This window comes from Papio anubis, chromosome 12 (genome assembly GCF_008728515.1).
Source record: "Papio anubis isolate 15944 chromosome 12, Panubis1.0, whole genome shotgun sequence".
NCBI classification, from domain to species: domain Eukaryota; kingdom Metazoa; phylum Chordata; class Mammalia; order Primates; family Cercopithecidae; genus Papio; species Papio anubis.
In genome coordinates, this window is record NC_044987.1 from 25,997,074 (window position 1) to 26,013,553 (window position 16,480).

At 38.1% G+C, this 16,480-nt stretch overlaps 2 protein-coding genes across 13 annotated transcripts in view; one reads left to right on the plus strand and one right to left on the minus strand.

The window, feature by feature from the left end:
- The window catches only part of C12H11orf65 (chromosome 12 C11orf65 homolog), a 152,594-nt gene that overhangs the window by 95,763 nt on the left and 40,351 nt on the right, over positions 1-16,480 (plus strand). Inside the window, exon 9 of one of the 3 annotated variants that reach the window (XM_021926513.2) lies at positions 11,873-11,954. The exons of the other annotated variants lie outside the window; for them this stretch is intronic. Within the exon in view, the coding sequence (XP_021782205.2) occupies positions 11,873-11,879 (7 nt within the window). The 3' untranslated portion in view covers positions 11,880-11,954. Of the gene's footprint in view, positions 1-11,872; positions 11,955-16,480 lie in introns of those variants that run through there. 3 annotated transcript variants of the gene reach the window in all.
- The window catches only part of ATM (ATM serine/threonine kinase), a 134,177-nt gene that overhangs the window by 7,184 nt on the left and 110,513 nt on the right, over positions 1-16,480 (minus strand). For 7 of the 10 annotated variants that reach the window (XM_031652990.1, XM_031652987.1, XM_031652991.1 and 4 more), the window contains 5 exons: positions 11,848-11,997; positions 9,246-9,456; positions 7,838-7,924; positions 2,115-2,229; positions 979-1,042 (listed from right to left, as the gene is read on the minus strand). In XM_031652990.1, coding sequence (XP_031508850.1) covers positions 979-1,042; positions 2,115-2,229; positions 7,838-7,924; positions 9,246-9,456; positions 11,848-11,997 — 627 coding nt within the window. Of the gene's footprint in view, positions 1-978; positions 1,043-2,114; positions 2,230-7,837; positions 7,925-8,290; positions 8,352-9,245; positions 9,457-11,847; positions 11,998-16,480 lie in introns of those variants that run through there. The other 3 variants (XM_031652989.1, XM_021926505.2, XR_004177373.1) reach the window with 2 other exon arrangements.

Here is a 16,480-nt window from a genome sequence, read left to right on the forward strand (position 1 = left end):
ATAAAGCCCCACCCTTATTGACCACAGGCTTAATGGTTAATGCCAATGAACTAAGACAGTTTTCATATCCTAGTTGTACAGTAGGAGAGATTTTTTAAAATACATATATTCCTGCCCCATCCCTAGAAACCTGGTTTGGATTTGATCAGCATCAATGTTTTTTAAAAGCAGTACAAGTAATACTAACATGCGGCAAGTCCAACATTATCAGGTTAAAGGAAGAAAAGCTGAGGAGTGGAAGAGGCAAGCCCATGCTGCACTCTACCTGCCATGTTTCCCTGGGGAGGCCACACTCCTGATTTCTTGTCTCATATACCCTTACCAGGTTGGTGAATGACTGGCATAGGTACTAACAGCACAGACACTGAAATTTGTCTGACTTCCTTTTTTTCTGCCCTGGATCAAGACAAGGCAGTGATCCTGATTACATGTGTTTGCTCTTGCAGGCCCAAACCCTATTCAGGTTCCTGAGAGTCCCAAGGTTAAGACAGCAGAGAGGTACTGAGGTAGCACCAGCAGTAAACTAGTTTGGCCCTCATTCCTAAGCCATGTTCCTCTAGTAACGATGCTGACAATTTGATCTCCGTTTGTCTGACTAATTAGTTCTGAACCTGGGCAGGGAAAAAGGAGATACCGATTTCCCTTAAGCCCTAATGGAAACCATTCTGAAGATAATACCACCACATGGAATATCTAAATGTCAAAGAGTTGATTTACGAATTGAAAACTAGAGACTACTTAACTTACAATGCTATAACATTCCAAGCAGCTCGAGGGGGCTGAAGGCATTTCTAAACCAGTATTTTTGGATGTGTGAAAAGGCTAAGTGTGCAATCTCCTCCCTTCTGCTGCCCAGCCACATCCCCCTATGTTAAAATTAAGCAGTGCTCTTCACATCAGTGGCTTCCCGATGAGGTACAGTCTACCTGGTTTAAAAAAAAAAAAAAAAAAAAAAGTCTTCCTTATAAAATACTTTACCTCTACAATGGTTAACAGAGTTTCCTGAGAGTTTCTCATCACTTCCATGGTTTTCTCACAGCATCTAGAGTCAAACACATTATAAATACAGATTTTGTTACACACCAATGTTTTCAACATATCTTTATCTGTATACTCTCATGTGTAGTATGCTGAGCCTATGCTTGTTAATAATCTACAAATTTGTATCTCAAAATAGCATAATACCTGGCAGAGTGGGCTTTCATTAGATACCTGAAATGAATACAAGTATGTATTTGACTATTTCGCAAGCTTGGCATTTACAAGAATAACACAACACTACTATGAAAGATTTATTTCCGTCTTTGATTTTCTTTCCTTTTTCTTTTTTCTTTGCAACGGGATCTTGCTACATTGCCCTGGCTGGTCTCAAACTCCTGGGGCCAAGTCATCCTCCTGCCTCAGCCTCCCAAGTAGCTGGGATTACAGTCATGCACCACTGTGCTCAGCTCTCAGTCTTTGATTATTGTGGCAATTATTAGTTTACACTGACTTCAATCTGCCCCAATCTGAGTACACAGTCCTATGCTGAGAAAACTACAAGGAATTGCAAAGTTTTTTTTGTAGCACAGTGTTACACTGGAACACAAGCTCCTATAAATAAAAATGTCTCTTCTATATCCCCAGTGATGAACATCCAATAGTAGTTCTGATCACTAAAAAGGAGTCAGCCAGGACAGAGGTGTTAAAAGTAAAGGTGGGATGCTTCCAGAGGAGGTTTGGAATAACAGTATGTATGTTACATGGGCTTAGGTCCCAGGTAGGTAGAAGGAAGGGGAACTATTATTGCTTTTACCCAGGGTCTTTTCCTTAGTATTGATAAGGGCTATGATTCCAGCATTAAATTCTATAATCTGTACAAATCTCTAACCCGTGTGTGTATATATATGTGTATATATATACACACACACACACACACACATACACACACACAAATTTTTTTTTAGAGACTGGGTCTCGCTGTATTGCCTAGGCTGGACTCAAACTCCTGGGCTCAAACAATCCTCCCACTTCAGCCTCCTGAGTAGCTGGGATTACAGGTGCAAAGAACCATGCCCAGCCCATGTAATTTTGACATCAAAAATTATTTCCCTCCTTTACTTTATATCACTTACCTTCTGAAGACACCTTCAACACCAGTGATGCCCATGCCATCCACAATATCTCTGGTGAGTCTAAAAGGAACTGTCTCAGGAGTAGGAAGGATTTTGCCCTGTTCAAAAGCAACACCTAAAGTAAAGAATACAGTGAAGTTAGGAGGTTTGGCAGCTAATTTACTTTCTTTCCAGTTAGAACTTTACAAAGGCAACAAACCATTTGTTACCTATATTCTATGAATACTAGTACATACAATGGTTTATTTCTACTCTGGCTGCCTTCCTCCTCATCTTCTCTATGAGATCCACCTCAAATCCAAATAACATAACAACTTCTTGATGTAACTAGAGAAATCTAGGTTAAAGGGTGATTTTTAAAAATGAAGTAACTACTGGTACAATTTAAAATGGAGACGACATATTTATATTTAAAAAATGTTTAGGCTGGGCGCCGTGGCTCACACCTGTAATCCCAGCACCTTGAGAGGCCGAGAAGGCCTGATCACCTGAGGTCAGGAGTTAAGGGACCAGCCTGGCCAACATGGTGAAACCATGTCTCTACTAAAAATACAAAAATTAGCTGGGCATGGTGGCAGGCGCCTGTAATCCCAGTTACTCAGGAGGCTGATACAGGAGAATCACTTGAACCTGGGAGGTGGAGGATACAGTGAACTGAGATGGTGCCATTGCACTCCAGCCTGGGCAACAAGAGTGAAATTCCATCTCAAAAAAAAAAAAAAAAAAAAAATTCATGAGACTTTATAATTATATGTTCACTTGGAGTTATAAGAAATCATACAGGAAAGATCATCCCATATGCCTTTTACCCATTTCACCCCAACTGTAATATCGTGCAAAACTATACTACTACTGACATCGATGAAGTCAAGATATACAATATTCCTATCATAAGGATCCTTCATACTGCCCTTTACGGCCACACCTATTTCCTTCCCATAGCCTATCACCCAGCCCCCTAACCCCCTATTTTTCTAGCAACCACTAATCTGTTCTCCATTTTTATAATTTTGTCATTTCAAGTATGTTATACAAATGCAAGTGGAATAATCATACAGTACGTAACCTTTTGGGAATAGCTTTTCACACTCTGCCTAATGCTCTGGAGATTCATCCAAATTGTTATGTTTATTAATAGTTCTGTTTCTTTTCATTGCTGAGTAGTATTTCAGGGCATGGATGTAACACAGTTTGTTTAAGCATTTGCCCACTGTAGGACATCTGGATTTTTCCGGTTCTTGGCTATTATGAATAAAGCTGCTATATACATTTGTAGTACATGGCCATTTTATGAGTAGATTTTGTTGTTAAGTTTTGCAAGTTCTTAAAGATTGTTCTTCTAGTATCAAGTCTAGGAACTCTGATTTGCCCTAGATGCTAAAGATTTCCTCTTAATTTTCTTCCTCTGTCACTCAGCTTGAGTAATTTCTACTGCTCTGTCTTCTGTTCACTGATCACTTCTTCTGTCTCCTCATTCTGCAGTTGAAATTTATTTTATTTACTATATTCTTCTGTTCTAAAATTTCCATCTGGTTCTCCTTTATATCTATTTCTATACTGAGACTAATTATTTCTGTGCTGAGACTTACTATATTTTCATTTGTTTCAAGCATGTTTATAATTGCTCCTTCAAGCGTTTTTATGATGGCTGCTTTAAAATCTTAGATAATTCAAACATCATTGTCATCTCAGTGTTGGCACCTACAGGTGGTCATTTTTCATTAAAGTTGAGACTTTCCTTGTTCCTGGTATGACTAATGATTTTCAATCGATGCCTACACCTTTTAGTTATTATGAGACTCAGGATCTTCCTTAAACTTCTGCTTTTGATGCCTTTGGGAGTCACCACCTTGTTACCGCTAGGTAAGGACAAAAGACTAGATTCCCCAATTGGCCTCCACTGACACTCAACAGGGAAAGAGTTTGCTATAGCTGAGTAGGACTGAAAGTCCAGGTTCCCCGGATATGTCCACGGACACCAAGGAATGAGTCAGAAAAAAGGAAAAAAAGGTTGGAAAATATAGACTAGCAGGTAACAGTATAGAGTGAGAAGGCCTAACATAGGGTTACTGGAGTCCCAGAAACAGGAAGGAACCTGGATGGACCCTATGGCATGACTATGACTAACAGAATGTGATGGCAGTGATACTGTGCAAGCTGCGGGCCTAGCCCTTAACTTCCACTTCCTCCCCCTTGGAGCCCCAAGATGCTGAATAGGTCCAGGACACTACTGTGGACAGAGAGGCCACATAGGAGTGCTGAAGCATCAGACATGTAAGTGAAGAAGCCATCATGAACTCTGGCCCCGCTGAGTCTTAAGATAACTCCAACCCCAGATGCTAACTGCATCTGCATGAGAGATCCTAAGTGAAAACTGCCCAGCTGAGCCCAGTCAACAGACTATGAGAGATGATAAATAAATCAATCAATAAATAAATTGTGATTTTAAGCTACTAAATTCTGGGGTGGTTTGTTATGCAGCAACAGGTAACCAAACAGATATACACAGAATAGTATACAAATCATCCAAGTGTGTGACTGAGATTTTTGCAAAGTAACAAATCCACATTAACAGAACGCACCAGCATTCCAGAGGCCCCCCTTCAGCCCCTTCTACCAGTCACTAACCACCTCTTTCAAAGAGTCACCACTAGCCTGATTTCTAATACTATACATTAATTTTATCAGCCTTTGAATTTTATATAAATGGAATTATACATATGGACTCTTTTGTGTTGGAATCTTTCACTTAGCATTGTATTTGTGAGAGTCTTCCATATTGTGTGTTATTGTTCATTCAATCTCATTATATACAAAGAGAATATAAATATACAATTTGTTCATCCATTCTACCTATGAGGGATATCTGGATTGTTTCTAGTTAGGGGCTATTATGAATAGTGCTACTATAAACATTTTTAAACATATGTGTGCATTTCTGTTGGAGTGGAATTGGTGGGTCACAGGATATACATGAAGTCAGCTTTAGTGGATAATGCCAAACAATATTCCAAAGGGGTTGTACCAATTTACCCTTCTCATTTATAGATGCTTTTAGCACGACCTGAATGGACACAGGTTGGCATACTCCTACCTCTAATTTGCATCTTCCAGACCACTGCCCTTTCATTCTCAGATAAAGTCTCACTCCCCTGTTGAGATCCCCACCTTCTGGCTCTAACAAATCCCTCCCATCTTCATGTTTACTATGTAAACCTGTAAGGTTTTCTCTCACATTCACTGAATGTTGGCATGGACCTAGCTCACAATCTTCTCCTCTGTCCCAACTCTAGAATTCATTCTGGGGACAACCATATAATATCCATGACCATCTCTGTTCTAATGGAATTCAATTTCATTCTCTCTTAGCGAACCACTCATATGGGTTGCACTCCAGAAATGAGTCTCCTAAGACTGCACCCTCTTAGACATTGTAAATTGTACATTCCAATCAAAACCTCTTCTCCTTCGACCCCTTATTCTTACTAAACAGTCTCTGAATTTGACTGAGATTTCTAGTTTATTAGCCCTCTTCCTTCCCTAACTCAGCCCATGGGTAGAGAAAAAGCTTGATTACTCTCATCAGCGCTTCAAATCTGTTTGTCCCCTTGTCCCTCCGCCACATCTACCATTTTAAACTACAACTTAAGCTCCAAGGATGTTGAGGACTGCTGGAAAATCATACAACAACCCTACTGGCTCCACTACAAATTTAGGATTGAAAGTGTCCCTTAAACTGCTTGGCATGTCTTATTTATTTATCCCTTTCTAGTCAGGTCTTGGTCTCATTTCCATGGTAAATTTTAGAATTTTATTGTTCTTTTAAGGCCAGTTAACATCCCTCCAATTCTTAGCAAATGAGCATGCTTTCTATTTCTCAGCGAAAACAGAATAGCAAATATAATTCCTTCATACTCCTTCCCCTCCAGCTTAAGACTTCCCTATTGGCATCACTTTTCCTCCTCTCAGCAGAAAAGCTAACATGCCTCCAATCTAAAGCCAATGCTACCAGACTTAACGTACTTTATGATATCGCTTGCTATTTCAATTATCTTTTGTTTTTCTCCTGTATCTTCAATATCTAACATGTTTACACCTCTCCTATCTTAAAAAAGCAAGGACCAAAGGTGTCTCTCATCGCTGCAGCAAACTTCTCTGCCATCCTTCCCTTCCCTTCTAAACTTCTTATAGGAATATTCCACATTCTTTTTTTTTTTGAGACGGAGTCTTGCTCTATCGGCAGGCTGCAGTGCGGTGGCTTGATCTTGGCTCACTGCAACCTCTGCCTCCGAGGTTCAAGCAATTCTCCTGCCTCAGCCTCTCAAGTAGCTGGGACTACAGGCGCCCACCACCACACCAGGCTAATTTTTTGTATTTTAGTAGAGACGGGGTTTCACCATGTTGGCCAGGATGGTCTTGATCTTCTGACCTTGTGATCTGCGCCTGGCAGATTTCACATTCTTAATCTACACATCCCTAACTTCCATTCAGTCCTTGCCTTTTTACAGTATGGTTTCCTCCATTCTATCCAAAGGCGACTTCCAAGGCCTCTAAGATTGATTATTTGTTAAATTCAGAGGTCTATTTTCAGCATTCATCCTCTCTGACCTTTCTGTATCAGATACTATTGAGCACTATTTCTTTCATAAAATACTTTCCCCTCTTGCCTTCCAAGATCCTGACTTCCTAGTTTTCAAGACTTGCGTACTTCTCAATTTTTTTCTGGCTCAGCCTTTCCAAGGCTCACTTTCCTTATGAGTTCATCTTTAGGTCTCTTTATCGAGGATGATGTGTAAGATCAGAACCTCCTCTAGCCCAACGACTTCAACAGAAATCTATTTGCTGAAGATTCTGGATCTCCGTCATTACATTCACACTCCTTTCTTTCTTATATATTAAACTGTCCATTCCACCTATAAATCCCATTAATACTTCAAAATAATGCGCAAAACCAAATTCATCGCTTTCTTATTATTTACAAAACTTGATATACTCCTTAGCTAGAAGCTTCAGTTATCCGGGAGCCTCACTCTCCCACTATTTCCTCATTTAGTATCACTGGTACAGTTTACTACAAAAATGTCCCTCAAATCCAATCTTCTGGTTTCTACAACTTTAGTAAAAATCTTCATCATTTCTCTGCTAACCTATTATAATATCCCTGAATTTTTCTTCCTGTTGCCAATACCACTCCCCAAAGTGCTCCTAAAATTATCTTTCTGAAAATAAAATATGATTACGTCCTTCATTTATTTCCTATGGGTTAACGCACTGAAGCTGAAACTCCTCAGCCTGACTTTTTACAGTCCAGTACCAATCTCTCGCTCAAGCGACTCAACTACAAGCATACTTCACTCCAGACACATTTAATGTCTCACCACTCCCACAACATGCTACATCTTAAAATTACTCCTTGTTTTGGTGGAATAGCCCTGATTCCTTCTTCTGAATCTGCTCTATCTTCTGTCTGAATTATGCTTCCTTTCTTTCTTGAAGACCAGGCTCAAACGTCACCTCATCTATTAAGTTTCACTCAGTATCCCAGGCAGAGTTAACTGTTTCTTCCAGCACAACTGTTTATGCTGAAAACAAAAAACACCAATATTTACTGCTTTGATGTATCTGTCTCTCTTATATTTGTAATATCTTGGTAGGCAAACAACATTCCATGATGACCAAATATTTATTAAAAAGAATAAAGATACATAGATTTGATTACTTACCCAAATCTATATGTACAAGTTCTGCTGACTGCTCATTTATCAAGATATTCTGTACATGTCTATCACCAAGTCCAAGTATGTAACCAACTGGAAAAAAAACAAAAAAACAAAAACGAACAATCTGAAATCACTGATTCCATCTCTTTCTAATATACAGCCATAATTTCAATTAAGACCACTGACTTGGTATAATCTTTAAGTAGTTTAGGATTTTTAGCCTACTTAAATGATGTGCATAACTGGCCATATTGAGTTTAACTCAAATCTTACCAGCTATTTTAATGCATACTGCATTTTACAAATCCTAGATGATTTGCTAAAAAATTTGCTTACTAATAGGCACACATTTTAAAATATTAGTACTTAACAAATTATTGTGGCTAAAGTTGAGACCCATTATTTACCTGGGCCAAAACAGTGCATTATATGTACTCAAATTTTTACTGAACATACTTATAAGAAGTCTATGGATAAACTCTTCACTCTTCAGTGAAACTTTCTTCTCCTTGATGAACTATATTTAACACAAATTAACCATTAATTCATTTCATTTCACCAGGTATATATCCCCCCAAAAAACTGCATTTCTGTATTTCAGACAGATGATGACATCTGATGGGAGAGAAATCACATGGCATTACAAAAAAAACACTGGGTAGGGAGTCGGAATGATTGGATATCTGGCTCACTCTGTCATTAACTAGGCCTACTTTCTTGTTTATAAACTAGTTGTATCTGATTAGTGATTCTCTGTGTAGAAGACAGTTTCACAATTACCTGGGAACTCTTTCAAAACATACAAGCCCTGCCTTCCTGGGATATAGTACATAAGTGATGAGTCATCTTTAGTTTAAAAAAAAGAAACAATAGATTAAATGATCTCTAATGTTTCCATTAGTTCTCATGCTCTGGGATTTTGTTAACCATACTATCTACCTATTCTAATTTCTTAGGGGAAAAAAGTCAAAATATATATTGTATACAAAATATTTAAATATATCTCATGATTTCTATTCTGAAAACAAAATTCTATTAATATTAATCACTAGGTGATAATATTTAGAGTTATTTTAGAGGTTATATGCAAAAGAACAAAAATAATTAAAGGAAGTAAGTTATCACAGGTTATATTATTTTCCAAAGAAAGTCTCAGGAAATAATACATTGAGGAGAGAAAATACGCCACATTAACTATAAAACGAAGAAGAAAACCCTGTCTTTTTATTATTTATCAAAGTACGAGAATTCTCTTCACATAAGTTATAAAAAGGTAGATGCTAAGAATCAGGATGAACAAGAAACATAGTGATTTAATAATGAAGATGGTTTGGTTACTAACTACATCATCACTATCATCCCCCTGCAACTCAGAATGTAAAAAAAGTGCTGAATCAAACAAAAATAAAACCTGCCAAACAACGAAGTGCTGAATCTACTGTATGTACAAGATTACCAATAGAAGACGTGGCTACACTGCGCGTATAAGCCAATCGCTTCTCAAACCAAATAGCTGGATCCAAGAATTTTTCCATGCAGAAGTAACGGAAAACTGGTTGAAAATTTTGGCAAACATCCATGAAGACTTCATATTTATCTTCAAAAGACTTTTTTTGCACCTCCTTTAAATAGAGCATATATATAATTATTTTTCAATATTGTGTTTGATTAAACTAATATCCACATTTTTATATAAAAATATGACAGATATAGGGGCAATAAAGATGAACAGGATACATTACCTACAAGAAGCTAACAGTCTGGACAGGGAACCAATCAATTACAAGTGATAATCCCTTTAGGATTTCCGTTATTAATCGTTGGGGAAGGAAGCACACCTACGGTGACTGTTATTTGTTTTGATTAAATTCTAATTTGAATAATCCTGTAATCTTAAGCAGAAGCAAAGACAGAAACACCTCAGTAGTTCCAGTAGCTCAGATGGCATCACAACATTGGGTTGCGACAGAAAACAGGAAAAGGGAGAGAACAGAGGAATCGATGGCAGGTGACATGACTCAGATCTCTATCCTCCAACATATTCTTGCTGTAAAATACTACCTGAAGCAAAGCTTACCGACTTCAACTCCCTCCCATCTATATGCTGATGATTTCTAAATCTGAATGTTTGGCCCAGATATCTTTATTAAGCTTTAGCTTAATGTGCTTCTCCAGCTGCCCATCCAACATCTTCACTTGGATCACTTCCAAATCCAAACAAATACTTCTTCATCTCTGGCAAACTTTAGTCACCTCTTCTATTCTTCCATTCAGTAAAGAGCTTCACCATCTACACAGCTGCCCCAGCCAGAAAACTGGGAGGCACTGGCTACTCCTTTTCTCCAACAATTTTTATTTTTTTTATTTTTTATATTTTATTTTTGAGACAGGGTGACAGGGTCTCCGTCACCTGGACTGGAGTGCAGGGGTGTGATCACAGCTCATTGCAACTTTGGCCCCTGGGCTCAAGCAATCCTTCCACCTTAGCCTCTTGAGTAGCTGGGATTACAGGCACGTGCCACCACTACCTGGCTGACTTTTTATTTTTTGTAGAGATGGGGTCTAACTATATTTCCCAGGCTAGTTTTAAACTCCTGGGCTCAAGCAATCCTCCTGCCTTGGTCTCCTTAAGTGCTGGGATTACAGGCATGCGCTACCACACCTGCCCCCCAACCTTATTTTTAATCAGCAGTCAAATCCTGTGAATTCTGTCTCCTTCATATTTCTCATCTCTACCCACGATTCTCCCTTCCTACTGCTATTCATCTCAGTTCAGACCATCTCATGCCTCCAGTCTGCATTCTCAAAAATAGAACCCACAGTGCTGTCGGAATTTCTTTCTAAAATGCAAGTCTGATATTATTATCCTTTAGGGTCTCATAAGACCTATAGCATAAATTGCAAACTCCTTTGCATTTCATAAAGCAACACTCTATCTTTTGACCAACAACTACTGCTCCAATCTCATCTTTTCTTCCTCAAACACTAAGCCTATGCTTATGTTGTCTGTGCCTGCTCATGCCTCTTCTCCTTCGCTTATATGCTCCTTCTGTCTGAAAAACAACTCATTTACAAAACTTGGTTCACACACACTTTCCTCTGTGAAGCATTTCTTGGATCTACTTATCTCTATTCTCCCCACCCCAGGCAGAACTAAGCACTTCCTTCTCCATACCTACACTGTACCCTGTGTGCCAGGTACAGATTTCCATCACAACACCTATAGCACTTACCACATATTTTTAAAAACATGTCACAGAAAGCACAATAAAACGAAAAGTAAATGGATTTTGGATTTAGACAAGGCTCAAATCCTTGCTCTGTTTATTAGCTCACTGGCTTTGGGAAAGTTCTCTGAACTTCTCATTTTAAAATGGGGATAAGGATCATGATGATTAGTCATACTATTTGTGAAGTCTGAAGTCAGCACAGTACCTGGTAGATAGAAAGCATACAATAAATGTTTCTGATTCTGTGAATGAGTATCAGACTAGATGGCCAATGTGACACTGTAAATGTCTTAGAAGATTTTCTATTTCAATTTCATAAAAAATTACTTCATACTCTTGTTGTTGTTGTTTTAGTGTGTGTCTGTTTTTTAGAGATGGGGTCTTGCTCTGTTGCCAAGGCTGGCCTCAAAATCCTGGGCTCAAGTGATCCCACAGACTCAGCCTCTCAAGTGGCTGGGATTACAGGTGCATGCCATCGTGCCTGGCATTTTAGTGTTTTGTTTGTTAAGAATTAGTTTATTCCCAAATTGAAAACAAATCAGCACACATTGAATAACCTTTACATTTCTTATCTGACAAGGGATGACATACGTAGTTTATAAAATCCTTCCTTTTTCACTCACACACATTCATTCTGATGAGTTTACTTTCTTTTACTTATTATCTTTGACAATTACCTGATGAAATTTAAGTTTTTTTGTATTCTACAATATCTGATAGCTGTCAGCTTTAATAAGCCATTAAATAATCTTGCAATAAGCTTTAATTTTGGGTGTCACTCACCATCATTTTCTTTTGGCATTGAAAGGCACTGAAATCATTTGGCCTGTATCTTTTATGAGCACCATCTTCATTGTTAACAAGAAATTCACCAATAGGGATAGTTCCTGTACACCATTCAAGAACACCACTTCGCTGAGAGAGGGGAACCACCTGGAGTTACAGATTAAATACCTTTTAATTTTAAAAGGCCATTAAAGAGCATTTGATGATCATTCAACTATCAGAGTCAGTGCAAAGCATTTTTTTCAAGTTGTATTAATATTTCTCTGTCCATAGAAGACAAAGCTCCTTGGAGGAAACCAACCGGAAATAAACTTAAGCTGAAAGAATGTAATTTTCCAGTCAGCTGCCTAGATGTTTGCGAGCCTGCCCATCACTCAATCCCCACGATTCTCTGAGAGGTCACTCCTGTTAATTATACTCACCATCATCTGTCATTAATCCATACTTAGTTTGTCTAGTTAGGAGAGGAATTAACTGCTTTCCTTACCATTTTAATATCAATTAAAGTTGGGGAGCTTCACTTGGAAATTATTACCCCTGAATGTGATCTCAATTTTAGTGTAACTTCATTACTGAAATTACATGTACTCTTGCTTTACAGTGTTATTATCTTCACAGAGAGAAAATGTACTCCTAAATACAAAATAAGCAATTTTACAAGGAAATTTTTAAAAATTATAAGCATACATAAAGTGTAGAAAATGATATTAACAGATACACTTTTATCCATTAAACAGCCATATCAAATCTAGGATTTTCTGACATTTGCTGGGGAAGAGATGAAGCTCCCCGTTGTGTGCTTCACTGACCCCAAGTCCCTCCCCACCGTCAAGACGACATTAGCTGGTTTATCATGGTCATGTATTTTTTGGTATACTTTTATTTCAAAGCTATATGTACACAAATAGTTGTAAGTATTAAGTGAAATTATGATACTATATGTAAACTTCTATAATTTGGTTTTTTATTCAATACTATTTTATCCTAACTATGTGAGCATATTTAACTCTGTATCATTCAACAGCTATATACTACATAAATACACCACAATTATCCAGTCTGCATTTACATTGTTTCCACATTTCCATGAAATATTGCTGCAATGAAATAAACTACTCCTGAACATATTTCATTTTCTCTAAGCAGCAGTGTCCAATCTTTTGGATTCCCTGAGACACACTGAAAGAATTGTCTTGGGCCATACATAAAATATGCCAACACTAACGATTGCTGATGAGCTAAAAAAGAAAAAAAAAAAAAAATGCAAAACAAAATCTCATGATCCTTTTTGTTCTAATTAACATTATTATATTCATTTTCTCAGCTGGTCACTCGTCTTTATGGTGTCTTTAATTCTATACATTTTTTAATTTTAATTTTCTCACATACGTTGAACTGTTTTGTGTCTTAAGGAAGCATTTGATTAATTTATTAACATATATTTGTTGGGGGTGTATTATGTGTTACACACAGGGCTAGGGCACTGAAAACAGACTGGCAAAAAGGCAGATGAAGACTATGCCCTCATAAAGTTTCATTCTGGTGAGGAACATATATCCTAATAAACATTTCATGATATTAGATAGTAAGTATAAGAGAACAAAACATAAGTTTAAAAAAGAGAGAAAGTGGGTAATGGCAACATGCTTGGAGGCCTTTCTGAGGGTAACACTGGAGCAGAAGCCTGAATGAAGGGAGTGACTGGTGTGAAGATCTGAGGGAAAAGCATTCCAGGCAGAAGCAGAAAAGCCCTGAGGCAGAAACAAATTGGTGTGTCTAAGCTATTGCAAAAGACCAGGTAAGTTAAGTGGAGATGACTCATCTATACAAGCAGAAAGTGAGAGGAGTATGAGGAGACTGGCAGATAAGGCTGGAGGGAGAACAGCAGAGGCAGATGACTTAGAGAGCTGTCATTCAGGGACAGTGTGAACTCATCTGGGGTTCTGAACAGGAAAATGGAATACGGCTGGCCCTCTGCATCCGCAGATTCAACCAACTGTGGATCAAAAATATTCACCAAAAAACCCTCAATAAAAACAATACAATAAAACACAGATTTTAAAAACCAATACAGTACAACAACTATTTACATAGCATTTACACTATATAAGGTATTTTAAGTAACCCTGAGATGATTTACAGTACATGGGAGAAGGTGCATACGTTACAGGCAAATGCTACATACACCACTGTATATAAGGGACTTGATTTTAGTATCCACAGGGGGCTCTGGAAACAATCCCCCACAGATACCGAATGATAACAGTACTCTGTCTTAGATACTTTTAAAAGGATCACTCTAACAGTTATGAATAAAACTAGCTTTTGAAAACCAAGAGCAGAAGTAAACTGTTGGTTTGAACGCTAGTATCTACAGAGATGTGACTGTAGAAGTAGGGTGGTAATAGCAGGGGTGGTAAAAAGTGACCTGCCTGGAAGTTGACCAATAGGACTTGCTGATGGAATAGATGAGACTTGAGAGAAACAAGAGTTTAAAATGACTCCCATTACTTGGTGACATTTAGGAATTTTTGTGAATTGTTTTAGGAGTGATGACAGTATTGTGATAATGGTTTTTTAAAACAGACATTATCTTATAGCTCTACACACTGAAATGCTTACAGATGAAATGATATGACATCTTGCTTTAAAATAATATTGGAAGGAAGTTGGTGGAAGGAGAAATGGAACAAAATTGCCCATGAGTTGGTAACTGCTGAAGCTGAGTGACGAGTACAAGGGGGTTCATGATGTCTCCTTTTGTATGTTTGAAATTTTCCATAATAATAAAAAAAGAAAATAAAGCCTCTAGGTTTCAGTCTGAGCAACCAAGTGAAGGTGGTGCCATCTCTAACAATACACTTTGCATTTTAATTATGTTTATTATGTTTATCTTCCCTATTAGAATGTGAACACCTTAAGGACCAGGGCGATGTTTTACTGCTTCTATAGACCTAGCACTCACTAGAGTATCTAACCCAACATAGGCATATAAATTCACATTTATTGAACAAACGAATGATCTCATGGCCTTTCTGACTTCCCTTCCTGCCTGAGTATTCTACATTGCCCTCTCCCCTGCTCTTTGACTTTGAGTTAGCTGTGACCCTTGATGCTTGATCACATTAACATTCTTGCAGTGTAGTGTACTCTGTCTAAAGTCTCTTTTACATTGATTACTTTCTTATCTAGTTCGGAGGGGGAGAATCAAACCCTTATTTTTTGTTGAGAGATTGATGTAGAAAGGAATAGGTTAGCTTTTTTCTGCCTCAGCTTAGAGTCTCAACTGTGATGTTGGTTGTTGGAGAAAGAGCTGAATTTGAATTTCAAAAAGCAAATGACAGTGTTTTCTCTGGTACTAAAGATTCTCTGTAAAATTTCAATTGGGTATCTGGGTATTTTGTGTAAATACCACAAAAAAGGACTGATGACTATTTCCTCAGTTCTCTCAAAATACACAGCTGATACCATCCTAGATACACAGAAATGAAGTTAATTCATTATATTCAGTGAATGCCTTAAGATATTATGGCTTCTCTCCCCAGAACCATGACTGAGATGGAGGCTCTGAAATATGCATGACAAGGAATAAAAATTATTTATTGGCACAAGGCAGGATGATCAGGTTAAATACAAAGCTCCTTTCAGCACTTACATATTGGAGACTTGCCTTTTAGAAAACAAATCCTCTGACACCTAAGATTTTAGGCTTGTTCAGTATACTTTGTAACAATGCACAGTTTTGGTGGAGAAAAATGGGGTCAGCCACCCTAATTCTGGTTAATGTTAAGGGTATGTCTGAGTTATCAACATATACAATAAGAACTGTCTTCATTTCCATCTGATTCTCTGACAAGAGATATCTGGCATGCCTCAATATACAAGTCTCTCCTTTTGAGGTTGCACAATAGCACAAGGTTTGTATACCAAGATTTAGTTCCAGGTAGTCAATGTTTGCTCTTGGTGACACAATGACCACAGAAGACCTGAATCTCAGGAGTGGGAATGACTCTACAGATGACTGGACTGGGTAGACTACTTCGCTGTAGTCTAGGGAACCTTAACTAAAGGCAAGAACAGTTAGTTTAACATAATGATGACACAACTTTCACATTCTTGGAGTAATCTCAGAATAACATAATTGGCTTATTGTAATTCTAAGAAATAGTGAAACCTAAACTGTTGTGTTTAGAGGTTATACTTTAACATTGAGATGTATAACATTAAATACTCAATTAATTACCTGGGTTACTCCCCCCGCTTTTTTTGTTTAAGACAAGGTCTTGCTCTGCTGCCCAGACTGAACTGCAGTGGCATGATCACAGCTCATGTACAGCCCCAAACTCCTGATTTCAAGCAATCCTCCCGCTTTAGCTTCTTGAGTAGCTAGGATTATAGATGCATGCTACCATGGCCAGCTACATTTTTATTTTTTTGTAGAGATGAGGTCTTGCTATGTTGCCCAGGTTGGTTTCAAACTACTGGCCTCAAGTGATCCTACTGCCTTGGCCTCTCAAAGTGCTGAGATTACAGGCGTGAGCCACTGCATCTGGCCTCTAGACATTTTTCTTTTCTTGAGACGAAGTCTCGGTCTGTCACCTAGGCTGGAGTGCAGTGGTACAACCTCGGC